The sequence below is a fragment of the Manis javanica genome, chromosome 11 (genome assembly GCF_040802235.1).
Source record: "Manis javanica isolate MJ-LG chromosome 11, MJ_LKY, whole genome shotgun sequence".
Classification (NCBI taxonomy): domain Eukaryota; kingdom Metazoa; phylum Chordata; class Mammalia; order Pholidota; family Manidae; genus Manis; species Manis javanica.
In genome coordinates this window covers 64,425,778-64,442,469 of record NC_133166.1, presented here as the reverse complement: position 1 = coordinate 64,442,469, position 16,692 = coordinate 64,425,778, and the positions used below count along the sequence as shown (strand labels likewise).

General features: G+C 43.2%; 1 protein-coding gene across 5 annotated transcripts in view; it reads right to left on the bottom strand.

Annotated features, from left to right (window-relative positions):
- PRDM11 (PR/SET domain 11) overlaps positions 1 to 16,692 on the bottom strand; it is an 85,109-nt gene that overhangs the window by 20,856 nt on the left and 47,561 nt on the right. For all 5 annotated transcript variants that reach the window (XM_036996673.2, XM_036996672.2, XM_036996674.2 and 2 more), the window contains exon 5: positions 1,894 to 1,961. In XM_036996673.2, coding sequence (XP_036852568.1) covers positions 1,894 to 1,961 — 68 coding nt within the window. The remainder of the gene's footprint in view (positions 1 to 1,893; positions 1,962 to 16,692) is intronic.

Here is a 16,692-nt window from a genome sequence, read left to right as displayed (position 1 = left end):
TACCTCATCCCTTGTGCACAAGCAGAAAGAACAGTGACCCATACATTCAGACACAGATTCAAGAACTGGTTCTGCCACCTAACTTGAGGAAGACCCTGCCCTACTCTGGGCCTCTGCTTTACCCCTATGTATGAAGATCAGTATCGAGCATTGATTCTCAATATCAGCGGCACATCAGAATCACTATGGAGAACTTTAAAAAATACCAATGCCCTCATCCCCACTTAAGTCAGAATCTCTGGGGTACCAGATGATCACTCAATTAGTTCAGACGATAAGTGTCCTTCTTTGAGGTTGTGGTTAAAGCCTTGTTCCCAAGCCAAAAGACCAGAGATGGGTGGAAGAGTGGAACAGAAAGAGCTCTATTGGCCAAAGTTTCTGGAACCTTGAGAGCAGCACTACAGAAAGGCCTACCGCCAGACTGCACTGAGACACACTCTCCATTGCTCAGACCGGAGCACAGAGAACAGGACACGAGCTGGGGTCTAGGCCGTGTAGCCCATCCAATGGCCTGTGGACACCTGGTCCTCACTTCTGTGTCTTTGCTCACAGGGCCCTTTAAATTAAGTCCTGGCCCCTTTGAAAGCCCAGCTCACAGGCCCCTTCCTCTTTCATTTGGGCTCTTGGAGCACATTGTCTGCGCCTTCATTCAACAACAGTATTAGAAAAAGCACTGCCCTATAAATGGGTGGTGAATGGCATGTGCTGAGCTGACCTGTACCCCGTGGTCAGGGAGAAGAAGGCAGCTGGGAGTGTCAGTCACCTTCTCAGAGCCACCTTCAGGGCAATGGCTGACCAGCTCCTGTGAATGGGGGCTGGAGGAGTGGGTGCTTGTCCTCATACCACAAGGTTGGGGACTGCCCGTCCCTAGGTGCCTCTGCTTCTGCTCTGACAACACGAAGATGAATCCCAAAGCACCTGGAGAGTGTAAACTGCAGCCCTGCCAATCAGCAGCGCTCAAGTGGGAGCACAGGTGGGCAATGAGGCCACAGGGAAAAGGGCCAGAAGACCTTGTCATGAACTCCACACCTCAGGAAGTCCCTAACTCTCTCCTCAGGAAGTCCCTAACTGCCCTCCCTCCAAGCACAATCTCTCTTACACTCCTCAGCCCCCACAGATCACGGAACTGCACAGAGTCTGACAAACCACCTCATCCACAGTGTGTTTGCGTCCCTGAGTCCAGCCATTCAAGGCCTCCCTTCCCTCCCAACCCAGATCCAAATCCCCATCACTGCTCCTGGTCCCCAGAGTGCCCACCACAGAGGCAACCACGCTCAGACCCCTCCAGGCAAGGCCCCAGTGCACCACGCAGGCCAGCAGCACAGAACCCAAAGGAGAGCACTCTGGATGACACTAAGCCAGTCTCCTGCTCTCCTGGCTGGCCATGAAGGATCCTTTGGGTGCAACCTTCTGTCCCAGACACTGGATCACAGTAAAAGCACCCCTGAAAGTATTCATGTCTAGGCAGCAAGCAGCATGGAAAACTGAGCTAGGGACTGCACTGGAAGCCTCCCTTTCCATGGGGGCCATTTAAACAACCACTGGCGGCCACACTGGGATGAATTCTGCACTACTTCAGCAGAAGCATCACAGTCCTGGGGGGAGTGACACTCCCCTCGTTGGGAACGCCGCCAGGAGCCAAGGGTCTGGGTATTGCCAACACACTGACAAATGTGCAGTCCCTAGGGGACCCCATAAGCCACTGGCTGCTGCCAGAGCCCCCTGATGGAAGGCTGGGGAAGCAAGAGGGTCTCCCAGAGCCAGTCGCATACCAAATCCTGCAAATGGCAGTCCTAGGGCCTTCAGGGCCTCCACCACGGGAGACCTCATAGGCCCAGCATGCTCCAGAGGCCAGGCAAGGTGCCCAGGAAGTCAGCAGAGAGCCAGACTCACCTCATCCAGTTGGCTTTAGTCTCATCTGACCCATCTATGGACTTGTATCGGTTGTTCTTGTCCACAATCTGGAAGACAGAGGGAGAGTCTAGAATGGACCATCATACAGGGGCCTCACGTGCCCCTGAGCTCCTCCCCAAACCAGACCCTGGGGGCTGGCCCCATCTGCCATGCCACCTCGCTTCCTTTGCCTTCCTGCCACAAAGCCCCAGCTGCTGCAGGACTGAAACCCGAGCTGGGGTCAGGAACCCCATCTCCCTCCTCTGTTTTGATGGAATACACAGACACATGGCCAATGAGTGGCATTTCCAATAGCCTCATGTTGCAACAATGCCAAGTTAAATCTAACCCTTCGCTCTCTCTGGTTTCCATGGGAAATGAGGGCTGCCATTGGATGACTAGGCCTACAGGATTTGACAGGGTACCTCCTCTCCCCAGTCTCTAAATGTTCAAGAGCCTCAGGGTTTGGGCTGGGCTCCTTTCTCTCCTATAACAATATCCTTATTTCATCATCACTTTTAAACCAGAGGTCAGCTGGGTATGGAGTGCTAGGCAGATTGTTTCACTTTCTTTCAGCACTTTGAAGACTGCCAAAAAAATGCTGCCATAGGCCCTTACCTACTGTTAGTCTAATGTGAGTCTTTTGTGGATAATCTTAATATGTCTATAATCATAATCTGTCGATGGTAATTTTTAAGGCTTTCCTGTTACTGTAATTTTCTGCAGTTTTACCACGTGGCTTTGAAGTGGAGGTTCATTTTTTTCTTAAGTTCTCCTCATTACTTGATGAGGACTTACATTTTTTTTCAATTCTGAAAACTTACTGGCTTTTATGCTTTGAGTACAACTTCTCAGTCATTTTCTCTAGCCTCTTCTCACAGAATTTCTCTTAACTATTTATGGGAGCAGCTCCATCTCTTCTCCATGTCTTCTAACTACACTTTCATGTTTTTCTCTCTTTCTGGACAACACTGAGAAACTTTCTCAGAACTCTCTTCCAATTCACTAATTCTCTCTCTGAGTATGCAGTCCAGAGTTTATCTGTCTAGTAAGGTTCCTCCTTTTTTTCCCCTTCTTTTTTTATGACTATTTTGAATGCAATGAATATTATTCATTCCCAAAGTTTTCAAGTGCTTCTTTTTCATATCCATCTCTTTTTATTATGCCTGTTTCATAATGTCATGCTCCTTTTTCCTTTTCTAACAGTTTTATTGAAGTATAATTGACATACAATGTACCATCTGATAAATTCTGACAAATGTATACACCCATTGCCACAACTGAGATAACAACCATATCCACCACCCCTAAGAGTTTCCTCATGCCCCCTGTAATTTCTCCCTCCTGCCCCTCTCTACACCTTCCATCCCCAGGCCCCCCACAACCAGGGAGCTTCTTTCTGTCACTATAAATACTTTACACTCCATGTAAATGGAATAAAATAGAAGGCCTGTTTGACTTCTTTCACCCAGCACAAGTATTCTGAGATGCATCCATACTGATGTGTGTATGAGTTCATCCCTTTGTACTGATAAGTACTGTTCCATTATCTGCATGTGCCACAGTTGTTTTTCTATCTACTTATTGATAGACAATTGGGTTGTGTCTAGTTTTTGGCTATTATAAATAAAAGCTTCTAAGGAATTCACCTACAAATATTTGTAAAGACATAAATGCTTTAATTTCTCTTGGGCTAATACCTAGTAGTGGAATGGCTGGGTCACACAGTAAATACATGCTTAACTTCTAAGAAACTGCTAAAATGTTTTCCAAAGTAGTTGCACTATTTTACATTCCCATACAGCAGTGTATGGACCCACCAGGTGATCCACATCCTTGTCAATGCTTGTATGGTCAATCTTTTTCATTTTAGCTATTCTAACAGGTATGAAGTACTATCTCATTTTTTGGTTCTAATTTATATTTCTCTGATGACTAATGATGTTAAGCATCTTTTCATGTACTTATTCATCAGCTACATATCTTCTTTTGGTCTGTTCAAATAGTTTACCCATCTAAACAATTCCTTTTTCTTATTGTTGAGTTTTGAGAGTTTTAAAAAATATATTTTGGATAGAAGTCCATTATCAGACATATGATTTACAAATAAATTTTTCTGGTCTGTGGCTTGTTTATTCGTTCTCTTAATGGTATCTTTCCAAGACCAGAGGTTTTAAACTCAAACAAAAAAATAAATAAAACCTCACTGTCTTGTTCTTTCTCATAGTGTTTTATCCTTCCTTTATTTCCTTTGAGGATCCTAAGGCTGAGACTGCTAATAGACTCCCACATTGTCTATTATCTCCTTCATGCATAGTAACCATAGTAACAGAATACATTTCTTTGGCTCCTTTAGCCAAGTTCTAGCCAATGGGATGTAGGTAAAAGTGTCATGTATTTTCTGAAAACTTCTTCAGAAGAAGGCCCTCCTACTATCCTGCTGCCTGGATTGCAAATGAAATGACTGGAGCTCTGGCTACCAACTTGGACTATGAGGATAATCAAGCATTAAGATAAAGATAAGCTGGATCAATCTTGGTTCCCTGGGGATTTAGTGGAGCAGAGCCACCTCAACAGACCTGGAATGTATTCAATGTATTCATGAAAGAAAACTTAACTCCTATTTTTTTTAAGCCACTGTTATTTCGAATCTCAGCTACTCACAGGCAACCTACTCTTGATATTGACCCTAAATAGTTATTTTAAATTCATTTTCAGAATACTCTACCACTTTATTTTAGAGTGGATTCATTTGGCACTGATTTTCAAAGGCTGTCTTTTTAACATTAATTTTCTTCATTAGTTTTGGAAATTTGGTCCAGAGGTCCATCTTGAATGAGGAGTCTGTTTGCCAGTATGTTCATCTTTCTCTCTTGCTTGTTCTCATTTTAATCAGTCAGCTTGCCCCACTTCACACAGGGCACTTCTGTTTCACATGGCCTGGCAGGAGCTGAAGCTGATGGCCACCTCTGCCTGTTTGAGACTGGAGCCCTGTGGGCCTTTGGTCTCAGCTCTGAGACCACTTTGTGTTTCCCTCTTTCTCCCTTCCTTCCTCTCTGCCTTCCATCCTTCTTTCCTTTCTTTTTGGCCTTTCACAGCAATATGTTTGGGGAAAAAAGGCTGGTAGCTGGGGCTCAAACTTGAACTCTCAATCTGTCTGGATAGGAAGTCCCCTGGTCCCCTCCATACACACCTTCTTTATCTATACTCTTTCTATCTCTGGATATTCACATCTATTCTCAGATTCTCAATTTGTTCATTACTCACAAGTTTTATCTTAAGCCCCAGGTATGAATAACTAGGCCTCCCACTTGTCATACCCCTTGGATGCCTCCTGGGCATCTCCAATTTACCAGGAAGGCCAGCCAGGATCAGATGCCCTACCCACAAGCCTGTTCCTCTCCCATTTCCCTATCATAGTATCTGAAACCACCATCCACTCAGGTTTCAAAAATAAAATCATCCCTACCGAAAACCATGGAATTGTAAACTTTAAATGGGTGGACTGTACGGTGTGTGAATTACATCTCAAAAAAGCTATTTAGAAAACACACATAAAAAAGAAAGTCATCCTCCTTTCCTCGCTCTCTCAATCCCCTCCCATCTAATCTCTCAGAAAGTTCTCCAATCAGATTTCAAAGCTGCTTCTACTCTCTCCACTGCTTCCTGCTCCCACCCTGGTCTAAGCCACCATCAGCTAGCTCTCTTCTAGACAACTAGCAGAGATCCTAACTATCCTCCCTGATGCCATTCTTAATGATTCTCCCTAAAGCCTCCAGAGTAACCTTTTAGCACTGTAAATCAGATCATGTCACTCACCAGATGGCATCTGCTGCACTTACAATAAAATTTGTACTTACGGGCCCAACCATCAAGGCCCATATGGCCTGGTCTCTGCCTGCCTCCCTGACTTCTCTCGGGCCTGTCTGTCCCACTTTGCTTTTCGGCAGCCAAGATGATCTGAGAGTGAGCTTTCACACTGGTCAGGCCCACTGTCTACAAGCTCTTCTCCCTACTCTTAAAAAAATAATAATCATGAAGTATTTCAAGCATTCAGAAATTACAAAGAATAATGCAGCTAACAACCCTGTACCCACCAGCCAGAGACAACAAAAATTACTTCCAGCCGTGTTTTTCCTCGACCTCTCTTCCCTCTTGCTTCAAGAAACTACCTAGGTGTAGTTGAAGGCCATCTCTGCCTCTAGTACATTCTCCTTCCTTCCCTCCCTCCAAGGGTGACTACCATCTGTCCTGAAGTTGGTGGGGAGCCTTCCCATTTTTAGTATACAAGGATTTTTTTCTTAAAACAATGTAGGAACTGTTCTGCGTATTTGTAAAGTTTAAAGAAATGGCACTCAAGTGAACGTATCCTCTTGCACCTTTTTCCCACTACGTTTTTCATGGCTAGTCCATCCCTTCTTGTCTTTTGAGTCTCAGTTTCTGTCACCCCCTCAGAAGAAGCTTTTCCTGCTCTGAACCTAAAAGAGGTTCTCCCCTGCCAAATCCTGCCCCCCACATGCCTGTCTCCCACAGCATTTTCTCTATGATATCATCCTGTTATTTCCTTTCAGAGACCTAATTACAGGGTACATTTTTGTTATTGATGGTATCTTTTGTTGACTTGATAGCTGACCGTCTCCCTCACTAGACTACAAGCTAATGAAGGCAAAGCACAGAGCTATCCTGGTCATGATGGTGGCCTGGCCCAGTTCCTGACACACAGCCCATGGTAGCATAGTGGCTGAATGAATGAACTATTGGATGAAGAGCCTTTTAAGCAAAAAAGCAAGTTAAAGAAAAAATTTATACAGTGCTAATATTTTAGTAAAAAGGAAACCAGTGGTGTATGGAAGCAGGGTTGTACTGGTTACTGAGAGCTGCTATTTTTTCTGAAATGTCATGAAAAGGTTGTTAAACACGGCCTTTATTAAAAATTAAATTATGTAAGCTTATAATTCAATAAATAACACTTTCTAGAAAGGCAATAAGTGCTCAAAGCTTACCACTTCCTAATAATTTTACTATATTTTACTATTATTTATATTCTTGCGGGTATTAGCATCTACTGCATCTATATAGTAGAAATACTGCATAATAGCTGCTACTGTGTATCTCTTCCCACCTCCTTCCTCAGTAACATCATATTGGTACCTTGAAATCCTCCATGGTGGGACAATTTACACCACGGCAATCTGCATGTGTCCCCTACCACACCCACGACCAGCAAGTTGTTAAACATTTATCAGCACATACTAAGTGTATGTTCATATGTGCACAGAAAGTCTGGGAAACACACTTCAAACTCTCAATTCAGGTCATTTCTAGAGGAAAGGGAAGACAGTAGGGGGTAGGTTTTTGCTTTATTTGTCTATTTATGAGGCTGCCTTTGTGGTTTAAAACTCTCAGATAGACTGCTCAGGTGAGGCCCTGGGCTTCAGGGACCTTCCCCAGGAATGCAGGACCCTGTGCTTTATCACAGTACCAATCCTCACACATTATTATTTTTTGATTGCTCCCCCCATCTTCTGGGGGGAAAAAAGCATCAGTAGTCCCTATAGCCAGTAACGGGAGCCCCTTGTGGCTCATGAGAGCCATGAGCCAGAGGAATCAGCTAGAAACTCAGCTTTACAAGGTGAGTTTCATAGGTGTCTTCACCAGCCATGCCTCAGTTTCCTCATCTGTAAAATGAGGTAAAACCCGCTGTAATAACTGATGTGAAAAGCACTCAGTAAGTGGTTGCTATCAGTCTTTTGATCATGATTGTGATCAAATCATCGTCTCTGAGTGAAGAGACCAAATGTTAGCCACTATTATGTCTGCACAGTGGGAGGGCTGTGCATGACCAGGTCAGCACAAAGCTATTGCCGTCAGCCTTTGTGCAGCTTCCCCTGGGCAGAGGCCTGGGTGGGACAGGGTGAGGGGCATGGGAGCTGCCAAGGCTTCTGCTGCTGGGTTCAGATCTAGAGGTTCGCTGAGCAATGTTTCTTGGCTAATCTTTCCTACCAATCAGGAGTTTCTCAAATCAAACGTTCACTCACTCAACTAGTATCACTCAGGGAGTGGCTACAGTGACAGGCTCTGGAGATAAAATGGGGATACAGGTAAACAATGTCTTTGTCCTCATAAAACTCATAGTCCAGGGAAATATGGAAGAGAGGCCACTGTGGAACCCTGTGGTCAACACTGTGGGATATGGGAACTCGGAGGTGGAGTCTCACACCTGGAAGTCAGTTGAGGACCTTCTTCAGGGATGAGGAATCTAAGCTGAGGTCTTGGAAAAGAGGAGGGTGAGGGTGGTCTAAGCAGAGGGAGCAGGGGCAGGCAGAATCACACAGGGGATTCAGATCGTGTTGCATGTCACTGAGGAGCCCAGGCTACCCTGAGTAGGAAGTGGGCTGTGGACCTCAAGTCCAGGAACTGAGATGGCCCAGGAATGGCCGGCCAGGGGCAGATGCTCAGGACCTAGGCCCCAGAAGCCTGGTCTCCCAGCTTCTCCCTTGCCTTTCCCTTAAGGTCAACTCCTTGGCCTCTCTGAACCTAGCACCTCTTGGACCAGCCTGGGCTCTGAACACTATGATGTGAGGGCTTTGATGACCTGGACCTGACCTGAGAAGGGCGACCAGCATGTTAGGGGTTCCCTTACCCTGTAGAAGAAGAGGCCAGAGAAACCAGAGCCATCATCAAATATGGAAAGGACTACCATGTGGGGGAGGCAGAATCAGGCCCACTGGGAGGCACACAGGCCTGAACTTGGCACAAGGAATATGTGTGCAGACAAGTTCTGAGACACATGTTTTCATATGCAGGGCAGTCCTGCAATAGAACAAGCAGCCTTGTGAGGTGGTGACCTTCCTGTTACTGCGAGTATTTAAGTAGTAGCTGGATGACCAACTCTCAGGGAGGATGAAGAAAGGGTTTTCCCACTGAGTGGAAATCTGTCCTAAATGACCTCCAAAATTCTGTCTAAAACTAAGATTGCATGATACTGTATGAACAGACCCTATATATCATAAGAAAATAACATAAAAGCACAAATTTTGGCCTCCTGGGTCAAGCATGGTCCATAGGGCCCAGAATGCTATTTCTGCTCATAATAGTAATTAACAAAGACACCAGTAATAAAATATCAACAGCTGACACTCATGGAGCAATTTCACTGTTCCAAGTACTCTGAAACACCATCTCATGAATTCTCACAGCTCTCTAAAGTAGCTACTATTATTATTCCCATTTTGCAGAATAGGAAACTGAGGTTCAGGGAGGCTAGGTAACTTGCCTGAGGCCACAAAGAAATGTGTAGGGAAGCTGGAGTTCAAACTTGGTCTCTGCTGGCACAGCCCACGCTCAAACATTCTGCTGATGGGCATCGCACCCAGGCTATCCCCAGTGACCTTGTCAGAATCAACCAGGTATGTCCTGGACCCTCTCTGAACTTCCGGATTTGTTGCTGGTTTGAGCAAATGCCTTATGGGAAGACTGGCATCTTCAAAGGGAAGAACACTGCATTGTGGCAGAATGTCTGCATCCATTGAGGGCTCACTGTTGGGCTCCTCTAAGTGGTGCCAAAACCGGATGATGCAAAAGAGGTTGGGTTTTCAAAAATCTGTTTCGCTTGCAACTTGCTAGAAACCCATCTGATCCATAAAGCATTCTGATTTTCAGCCTTGCACCTCCTCTTAGAGTAAAGTGGTAACAAAAATGATTTATGAAGCCATCCACAGTTGACAAAGTGCCTTCACACATCTCAAATGCTCCACCCAGAACCCCAGCCACTTCGCAGTCTAGCAAACTGAAATGGCAGAGACATAGAGGCCATCCTGAACTTGAACTCTGGCCTCTGCTACACCTAGGAATGGATGAATGCTGCCTCTGAGCTTATTCCAGCCCTGGTTTCCTAACCTGGTGTCCATGGATGGACTTCAGTAAGGAGAAGGAGAAGTCCCTTAAAATGTGTACAGCACTTTGTGAATATCGGTATATGAGTATAAACTTCGTAGGTAACTCAGAATGCTCAAGAACCATGATCTAACTTACCCCTCCCCACCATTTAACTGATAATGTAATTAGTGCTTCCTTTTATTGTTCTAAAACTATCTTCTATCACATTTCAGAAGAGCCTGAAGAACTGGCAAATGAGGCACAGTTAAATACAATCCCAAATTTCCTGTCCAGGTTGTCCATACTGTAATCTCACTCACCCTTGTCAGCCACTCCCGATGTGCACGTGAAGCTAACAGGAGATAAGAGAGTTGGCTGTGGTCTGTTCACCAGCTGCTGCACACCAGGCATGCAACAGGTATTAATGCTCGCCTTTCATTAACTGTACAACCTCATCATAAGGATAAGCAAACTCGGGCTCAGAGAGAACAAGTGACTAGCCAACAGTCACACTTCCCTCAAGTGGTAGGAAGTCTGAGTCTAGAGCCCTCTAACCTAGGCAGACAGCACTTCCCTGCCCAAGTTCCTGCTCTACCTGTAAAGGTCACCCGGCCTTGGAACCAACCTTAGAACCAGCCATTCCCTACCCTGAACACACTCGACCTCACTCTTCTTGGTAATACATCTGGTGAAACCTGTGGAATGAGCCCTGGGACAAGGATTGGAGTAGCAGCCATCAGGGCACTGGCCTGAATTTTGTTTTTTATTTATACCTCACCCAAGGGATCTTGGAGCAAGGGTGGGTGGGAGAGAGAGCCAGGAGATGCTGCCCATCCAGGAGGCAGCAAAAATGCAAAGTAGAATGGGCCTATGGCTGGAGAGAAATTAGGTTGAAGCAAATTTTATATATCAGACTATAGATCTGAAGGGTCTTCCAGGTTAATGTAGCAGAGGGAAGCAGCTGACAGGGCTGATGTGAAAAGCACCCCATGGAGTCATTCAGAACACCACTGCACATCTATTATGGGCTCTCCCACTATAACCAGTGAAATGAACAAGAGATAGTCAGGAAAAAGACAGAGAAAAAAAGCTCCCCAATGAGCTACTACTTCATACCCACTAGGATGGCTAGAATCAAAAAGTCAAATAACAACTGTTGACAAGGATGTGGAGCAATCAGAGTCTTCATATGCTATTGGTGCAAATGTGAAGTGGTCAGCTGCTTTGGAAAACATTCTTGTAGTTCCTCAAATGACTACTCATAGAGTTACCATATAGCCCAGCAATTCCACTTCTGGGTATATACCCAAGAGAAATAAAAACATATGTCTACAGAGAAATTTGTATACACAAATGTTTAAAGTAGAATTACTCATAATGGCCAAAAGATGGAAACAACCCAACTGTCCATGAACAGACACATGGACAAATGAAATGTGCTATATCCATGCAATGGAATATTATTTGGTCATAAAAAGGAATGATACAGGCTACAACTGATACCTACCACAGCACGGACACACATTGAAAGTATGAAGCTAAGTAAAAGTAGCCAGTCACACAGGACCACATGTTATATGATTTCATTCAAATGAAAGTCCAGCACAGGAAAATCAACAGAGACAGAGTAGATTAAGGGCTGCCTAGGGCTGGAAGGGGTAAGGAGAGGGAAAGAGTTGGGTGACAGTTACAAAGTTCCTTTTTGAGGTGATGGAAATGTTCTAAAACTGACCATGGTGATGGCTGCACAAATGTGTGACTGTGCTAAAGTCTGTTGAATTACACAACTCAAATGCATGACTTGAGTGGTATGTGACTATATCTCAATAAAGCGGTTTAAAAATTTTTTGCCAAATATTCAGCAGCAGCAATCAGACAAGGAAAAGGAAACAGCCTTATACCATATTCTTGAAAAGTATTCCCCAAAGAAACAGGAGTTTTCATGTAAGTGAGAAGACCAAGAGAATGCTTTGTGATATTTAGATATTCACATCTGCAGATGGAGGTTAGGAGCCTGAGCTTCTGTTTGAAGTCCTGGTCCTACAATCAGCTATGCAGCATGAAGCCCCAGCTTCCCATTCTGACAAGGGGGATAATAACACCTATCCTATTGCATAGTTGTAAGGATACACAGGATTAAGACAGAACAATCCTTTAGTGCCCAGTGAATGGCAACTGTTATTGTTCCCATTGCCCACCCACCCTCACTAGCCCCTGAGGGTCTCCACCAGGGAGGGTGCCAGGATGCTGATGTATGCCTAGAAGTGTAGATCAAACAAGACCTCTCCTGGAGGAATTTTCAAACACCAGGAAAGCCCCATTCTTAAAGCAAGGAAGTTCATTAGAAATTAGGGTTTCTCAAATGCAGGTCTTTGGATATGTTCTGAAGATAATGCAAGTTCTCTCTAACAGTTTTTAATTCAATGTTTTCATTAAAAACATCAATATATGGGAATCACCATGAGGCTTCCAGTACTTCCAGGGGCTGAGTTGGCACCCATGGTAGACTGACTTCTTGTCCCAGTTCTTGCCCCATCCTATCACCCTGTGCCATGTGACTCTGCACTGGATGCTGTCTTACAGGTGACCTGTACTTCTTCACCCCTTGACCTTGGGTTCATCCATGTGGCTTGTTTGGCCAAAGGGATGTTAACACACAGGATGCAAGCAAAGGCTTGAAATGTGCTTTGTGAGGGCAGTCTTGCCTCTGGGGCTTCTGCCTTCACCATGGCAAAAGCTTCCTCAGGGAGCCCCTGCTCCTTCAGTTTGGGCCCAGACTTGCTCCACAGTGAGGAGGCAAGCTCACTCTGCAGCCCTGAGGCAGAGCAGCATGCTGAGCCAGCTAAAATCAGCTAGGCCGCAGCCAACCAGCAGATACATGAGCAAAATAAATGATTGTTGTTCCACACCAGGGGTCAGCAAACGATGGCCTGCAGACTAAATCCAGCCCACCACCTGTTTTGTACTGCCCACTAGCTAAGAATTGTTTGTACATTTCTAAGTGATTGAAAATAAATCAGAAGAAAGATATTTCATCATGTGAAAAATTACATGGAATTCAAATGTCAGTACCCATAAATAAAGTTTTACTAGAACACACCACACCTATGGCTGCTCTAACACTACAGTAGCAGAATTGAGTAGTTGTGACAGACCGTATGGTCCATAAAGCCTAAAATATTTACTATCTGGCCTTTTACACAAAATATTTGCTGACCTCCCCCCACCTTCAATGCCACCAAATTTGGAGGTAGCTTATTATACAGTAACAGCTGACTATACAACACCAATTACTACTACTTGTCATAAGCTCATGAGAAAGGAGCAGGCTTAATATGTAAAAAAAGACACAAACTTAATATGTGAACAGTACGTTCTGGCAAAGAAAAGACTAAGAAAGACCATGGCAGTTGCTCCAATGAAAGATTTCCCAGTGTTTCTAATAGAGACAAACAAGTAAAAAAATAAAGGTGTCACATGGCACACAAAAATAGAGGCATGCCAATTCCGGAGCATCTGTGCCTTAGGCATCACTATCACATTCACTTTATAAACAGCAATTTAGTTTCAGTAAAACAATATCATCCAACACATTACCTTGATGTCATTAATTTGAATTATGTTGGTTTGTGTCATTCTGTTCATTTTATATTTGTAAGTCTGTCTTGGTTTTACAGCTGTGTAAAAGCTGTATGAAATGTGGTGTTTATTCAACTTTCTGTTTATACCTCTTTAAGTAATATTATAATCAAATTAATGTAACATCGGGACCTCACAAACATTAAAAGTCGCCGGAACCAATAGGTACATAAAAAGATGCTCAGTATCACCAATCATGGGGGAGATGCAAGTCAAAACCACAGTGAGATATTGCCTCATACCTGTTAGAATGGCTATCAACAAGAAGACGAGAGATAATACGTGTGGGCGAGGATGTGGAGCAAAGGGAACCCTTCTGCACTGTTAGTAGGAATGGAATTGGTGCAACCACTACAGAAAATAGTATGGAGGTTTCTCAAACAATTAAAAATAGAACTACCATATGATTTGGCAGTTCCACTTATGGGTATTTATCAGAAGGAAACAAAAACACCAAACTCGAAAAGGTATCTAACCCCTATGTTCATTGCAGCACTATTTACAACAGCCAGGACAGATAAACAACCTACATGTCCATCAGTGGATGAATGGATAAAGAAAGTGTGGTAAGATACACAAAGGAATATTATTTGGCTGCAAAAAAGAAGAAAATCTTGCCATTTGCAAGAGCATTATGCTAAGTCAAGTAAGTCAGAAAAAGACAAATACTATATGATCTCACTTATATATGGAATCTAAAAAACAAAACAAACAAACAAAAAACAAACTCACAGATACAGAGAACATTGTTGTCAGAGGCAGGGGGTGAGGGATGGGCAAAATGGGTGATTTAAAAAAAAAAAGTCCTGGATATGTAATATACAGCATGGTAAAATATATATATATAAAGTCACCTTAATTTAACACTAATGAGAAACAGCAGGTACATGAGTGAAATAAATGATTGTTGTTCCACACCAGGGGTCAGCAAATGATGAACTGCAGGCTAAATCCAGTCCACCACCTGTTTTGTACAGCAGCTAGAAGTGCTGACGAAATAAGGGATCTTGAAGGTCAGGTTAGGACCCAGCTTATATTGGAAATATTGGGCCAGTTCAGAATAGCTTTTCATGCTCTACTTTTGTTCCAATATAATAGATTTTGAGAACTACAGACTCAGTTCCAGGCCAAACTTATTCACTAGCATATTACAAATTTTGGGGAAAATCTTTGCTTTGGTTTGTGATTCAATAACCAAACTACCAGAATTTATAAAAGTTATAAAAGCCAAGATCAATAATGCTTTTGATATTATGAGAAATCTTAGGATTGAGGTATATATTTTTATTCCTGGAAAAGCTGCCACTGAATTAATACTGTTTTAAGATCCATAACGTCTTAGAACACCGGAAAAGAAACTTTTTTTCCTACATCATCTTCCACTTTTCCTCCTGAGCACACCCTATTTCTGCTGCACCCCATTCCCTTTCCCCACCTCAACATAACACACGTGCCCCTGGGCCTTTGTACATGCTGTGCTGCTGTGTGTGACCCCATATTCCCTCAGTTCCTGACTCTGTAGCCTTACTTCACTTCAGCCCTAAAAACCTAGTTCAGGCCTAGAAGCAAGGATATCCCAGCAGCAACACATTCACCTAGTGCCCAGAGATCTTGATTTTTAAACACCATTTCCCACTAAAACAAATTGCAGCTCCTAGGAGAGATGGCTAGAACATTTTTTTTGCACCAGAAAGTAAAGAAGTCCTAAAATAAGGATGAGGAGCCAGTTGAAATGGGCTCCCAGGGGCCAAATCTAGGGCAATTTAAACATTAAAATGAATAATGACAGGAATGGACTAGAATACATTGAAGAAAAAGAGAATTCATGAGTCTGTACTGATACAAAAAATAACTTTAAAATGAGGGATGGAGTGGGGGGAGAAAGTTAACCCCTTTTTCAAATAGAAGAATGTCAAGCAATAAATGCAGATGGAATGATTAAAAATCATTTTAACCATGAATAACAATAATGCAGGCAAGAATCACCAATAGTTGCTAAAACCACAATATAGAAGACAAGACAAACTGACATCATGTGCTTCCTGCTACCTACAGTGAGAAAGGAGTACCATCCTCTGTGCTTCATGTCTATAATATGAACACATCATGAGGAAATAATCAGACACATCCAAACAGTGGAACATTCTGCAAACAACTGTCCTGAATTCTTCCAAAGGGTGCATATCATTACAGAGAAAAAAACAACACAGGGGAACCATCCTAGAGTAAAGGAGATGAATGAGACATGACAACTAACTACAGTGTGTGATGCTTGAGTGGGCCCTGGATGGGGATAACACTATAAAGGCCATCACATGGGACATTTGGGAAAATCTGAATATGGATTGTATCTGAGACAGTATCGTGTCCATGGTTAAATTTCTTGGGTATAATAATTATATTGTGGCTATATAGGACAGGGTCACCAAAATCCTGCAGGTCAAATCCAGTCCCCTACCAGCCACCTGCTTTTACATAGCCTGTAAGCTAAACATGGTTTTTGTATTTTTTAATGCTTAAAAAAAAATTTTTTTCACATAATCCCATTGGTATGATTTCAAATTTATGTGAAATTTAGATTTCATTTGAAATTATATGGAATTCACAGTTCAGTGCTATAAATAAAGTTTAATTGGAACACAGCCAGGCTCATTCATTCATGTACTTCCAATGGCTGTTTTTGCCCTATAACAGCAGAGTTGAGTAGCGGTGACAGAGAATGTATGGCCCATAAAATCTGATGTCTACAACTGTATCTCAAATAGTTCAGGAAAAAAAAAAGGAATGTGTGTGAGTGTGCACGTGTATACAGAGAGAGATTTAAGCAATAGTTATAAAATGATAGCAACAGGTAAATCAAGATACAGCCTATGGGGGTGTTATTATACTATTTTATAACTTTTCTACAGTGTTTGACATTTTCAGATAAAGAGCTAATAGAAATTAATAAATAAGCATGGCTAGTACTTGCTCATATTCACAAACACATGCAAGCCCAAACTGTCTCAAATATCCCTTTTTCTCTTCTTGGACAAGCCCATTATTATTCCCTTCTCTGAGCTCTCCCAAACTTGATAGAGCCTGCCTGCTCCCTCAGACGTCTCATGGCATTGCGACTATTGGTGTACACTTTCATCTACCCCACTTACCCAGGGTTTTCAGACTCTGTTCTGCAGGGCACTTCACAAACTTTTGCACATCCAATTTCAGGTTTTAAAATAATTCTCCATTTTACGATGGAAGCTGAAGTGGAAACACTGAAACACCATTCCACTCCTGCTT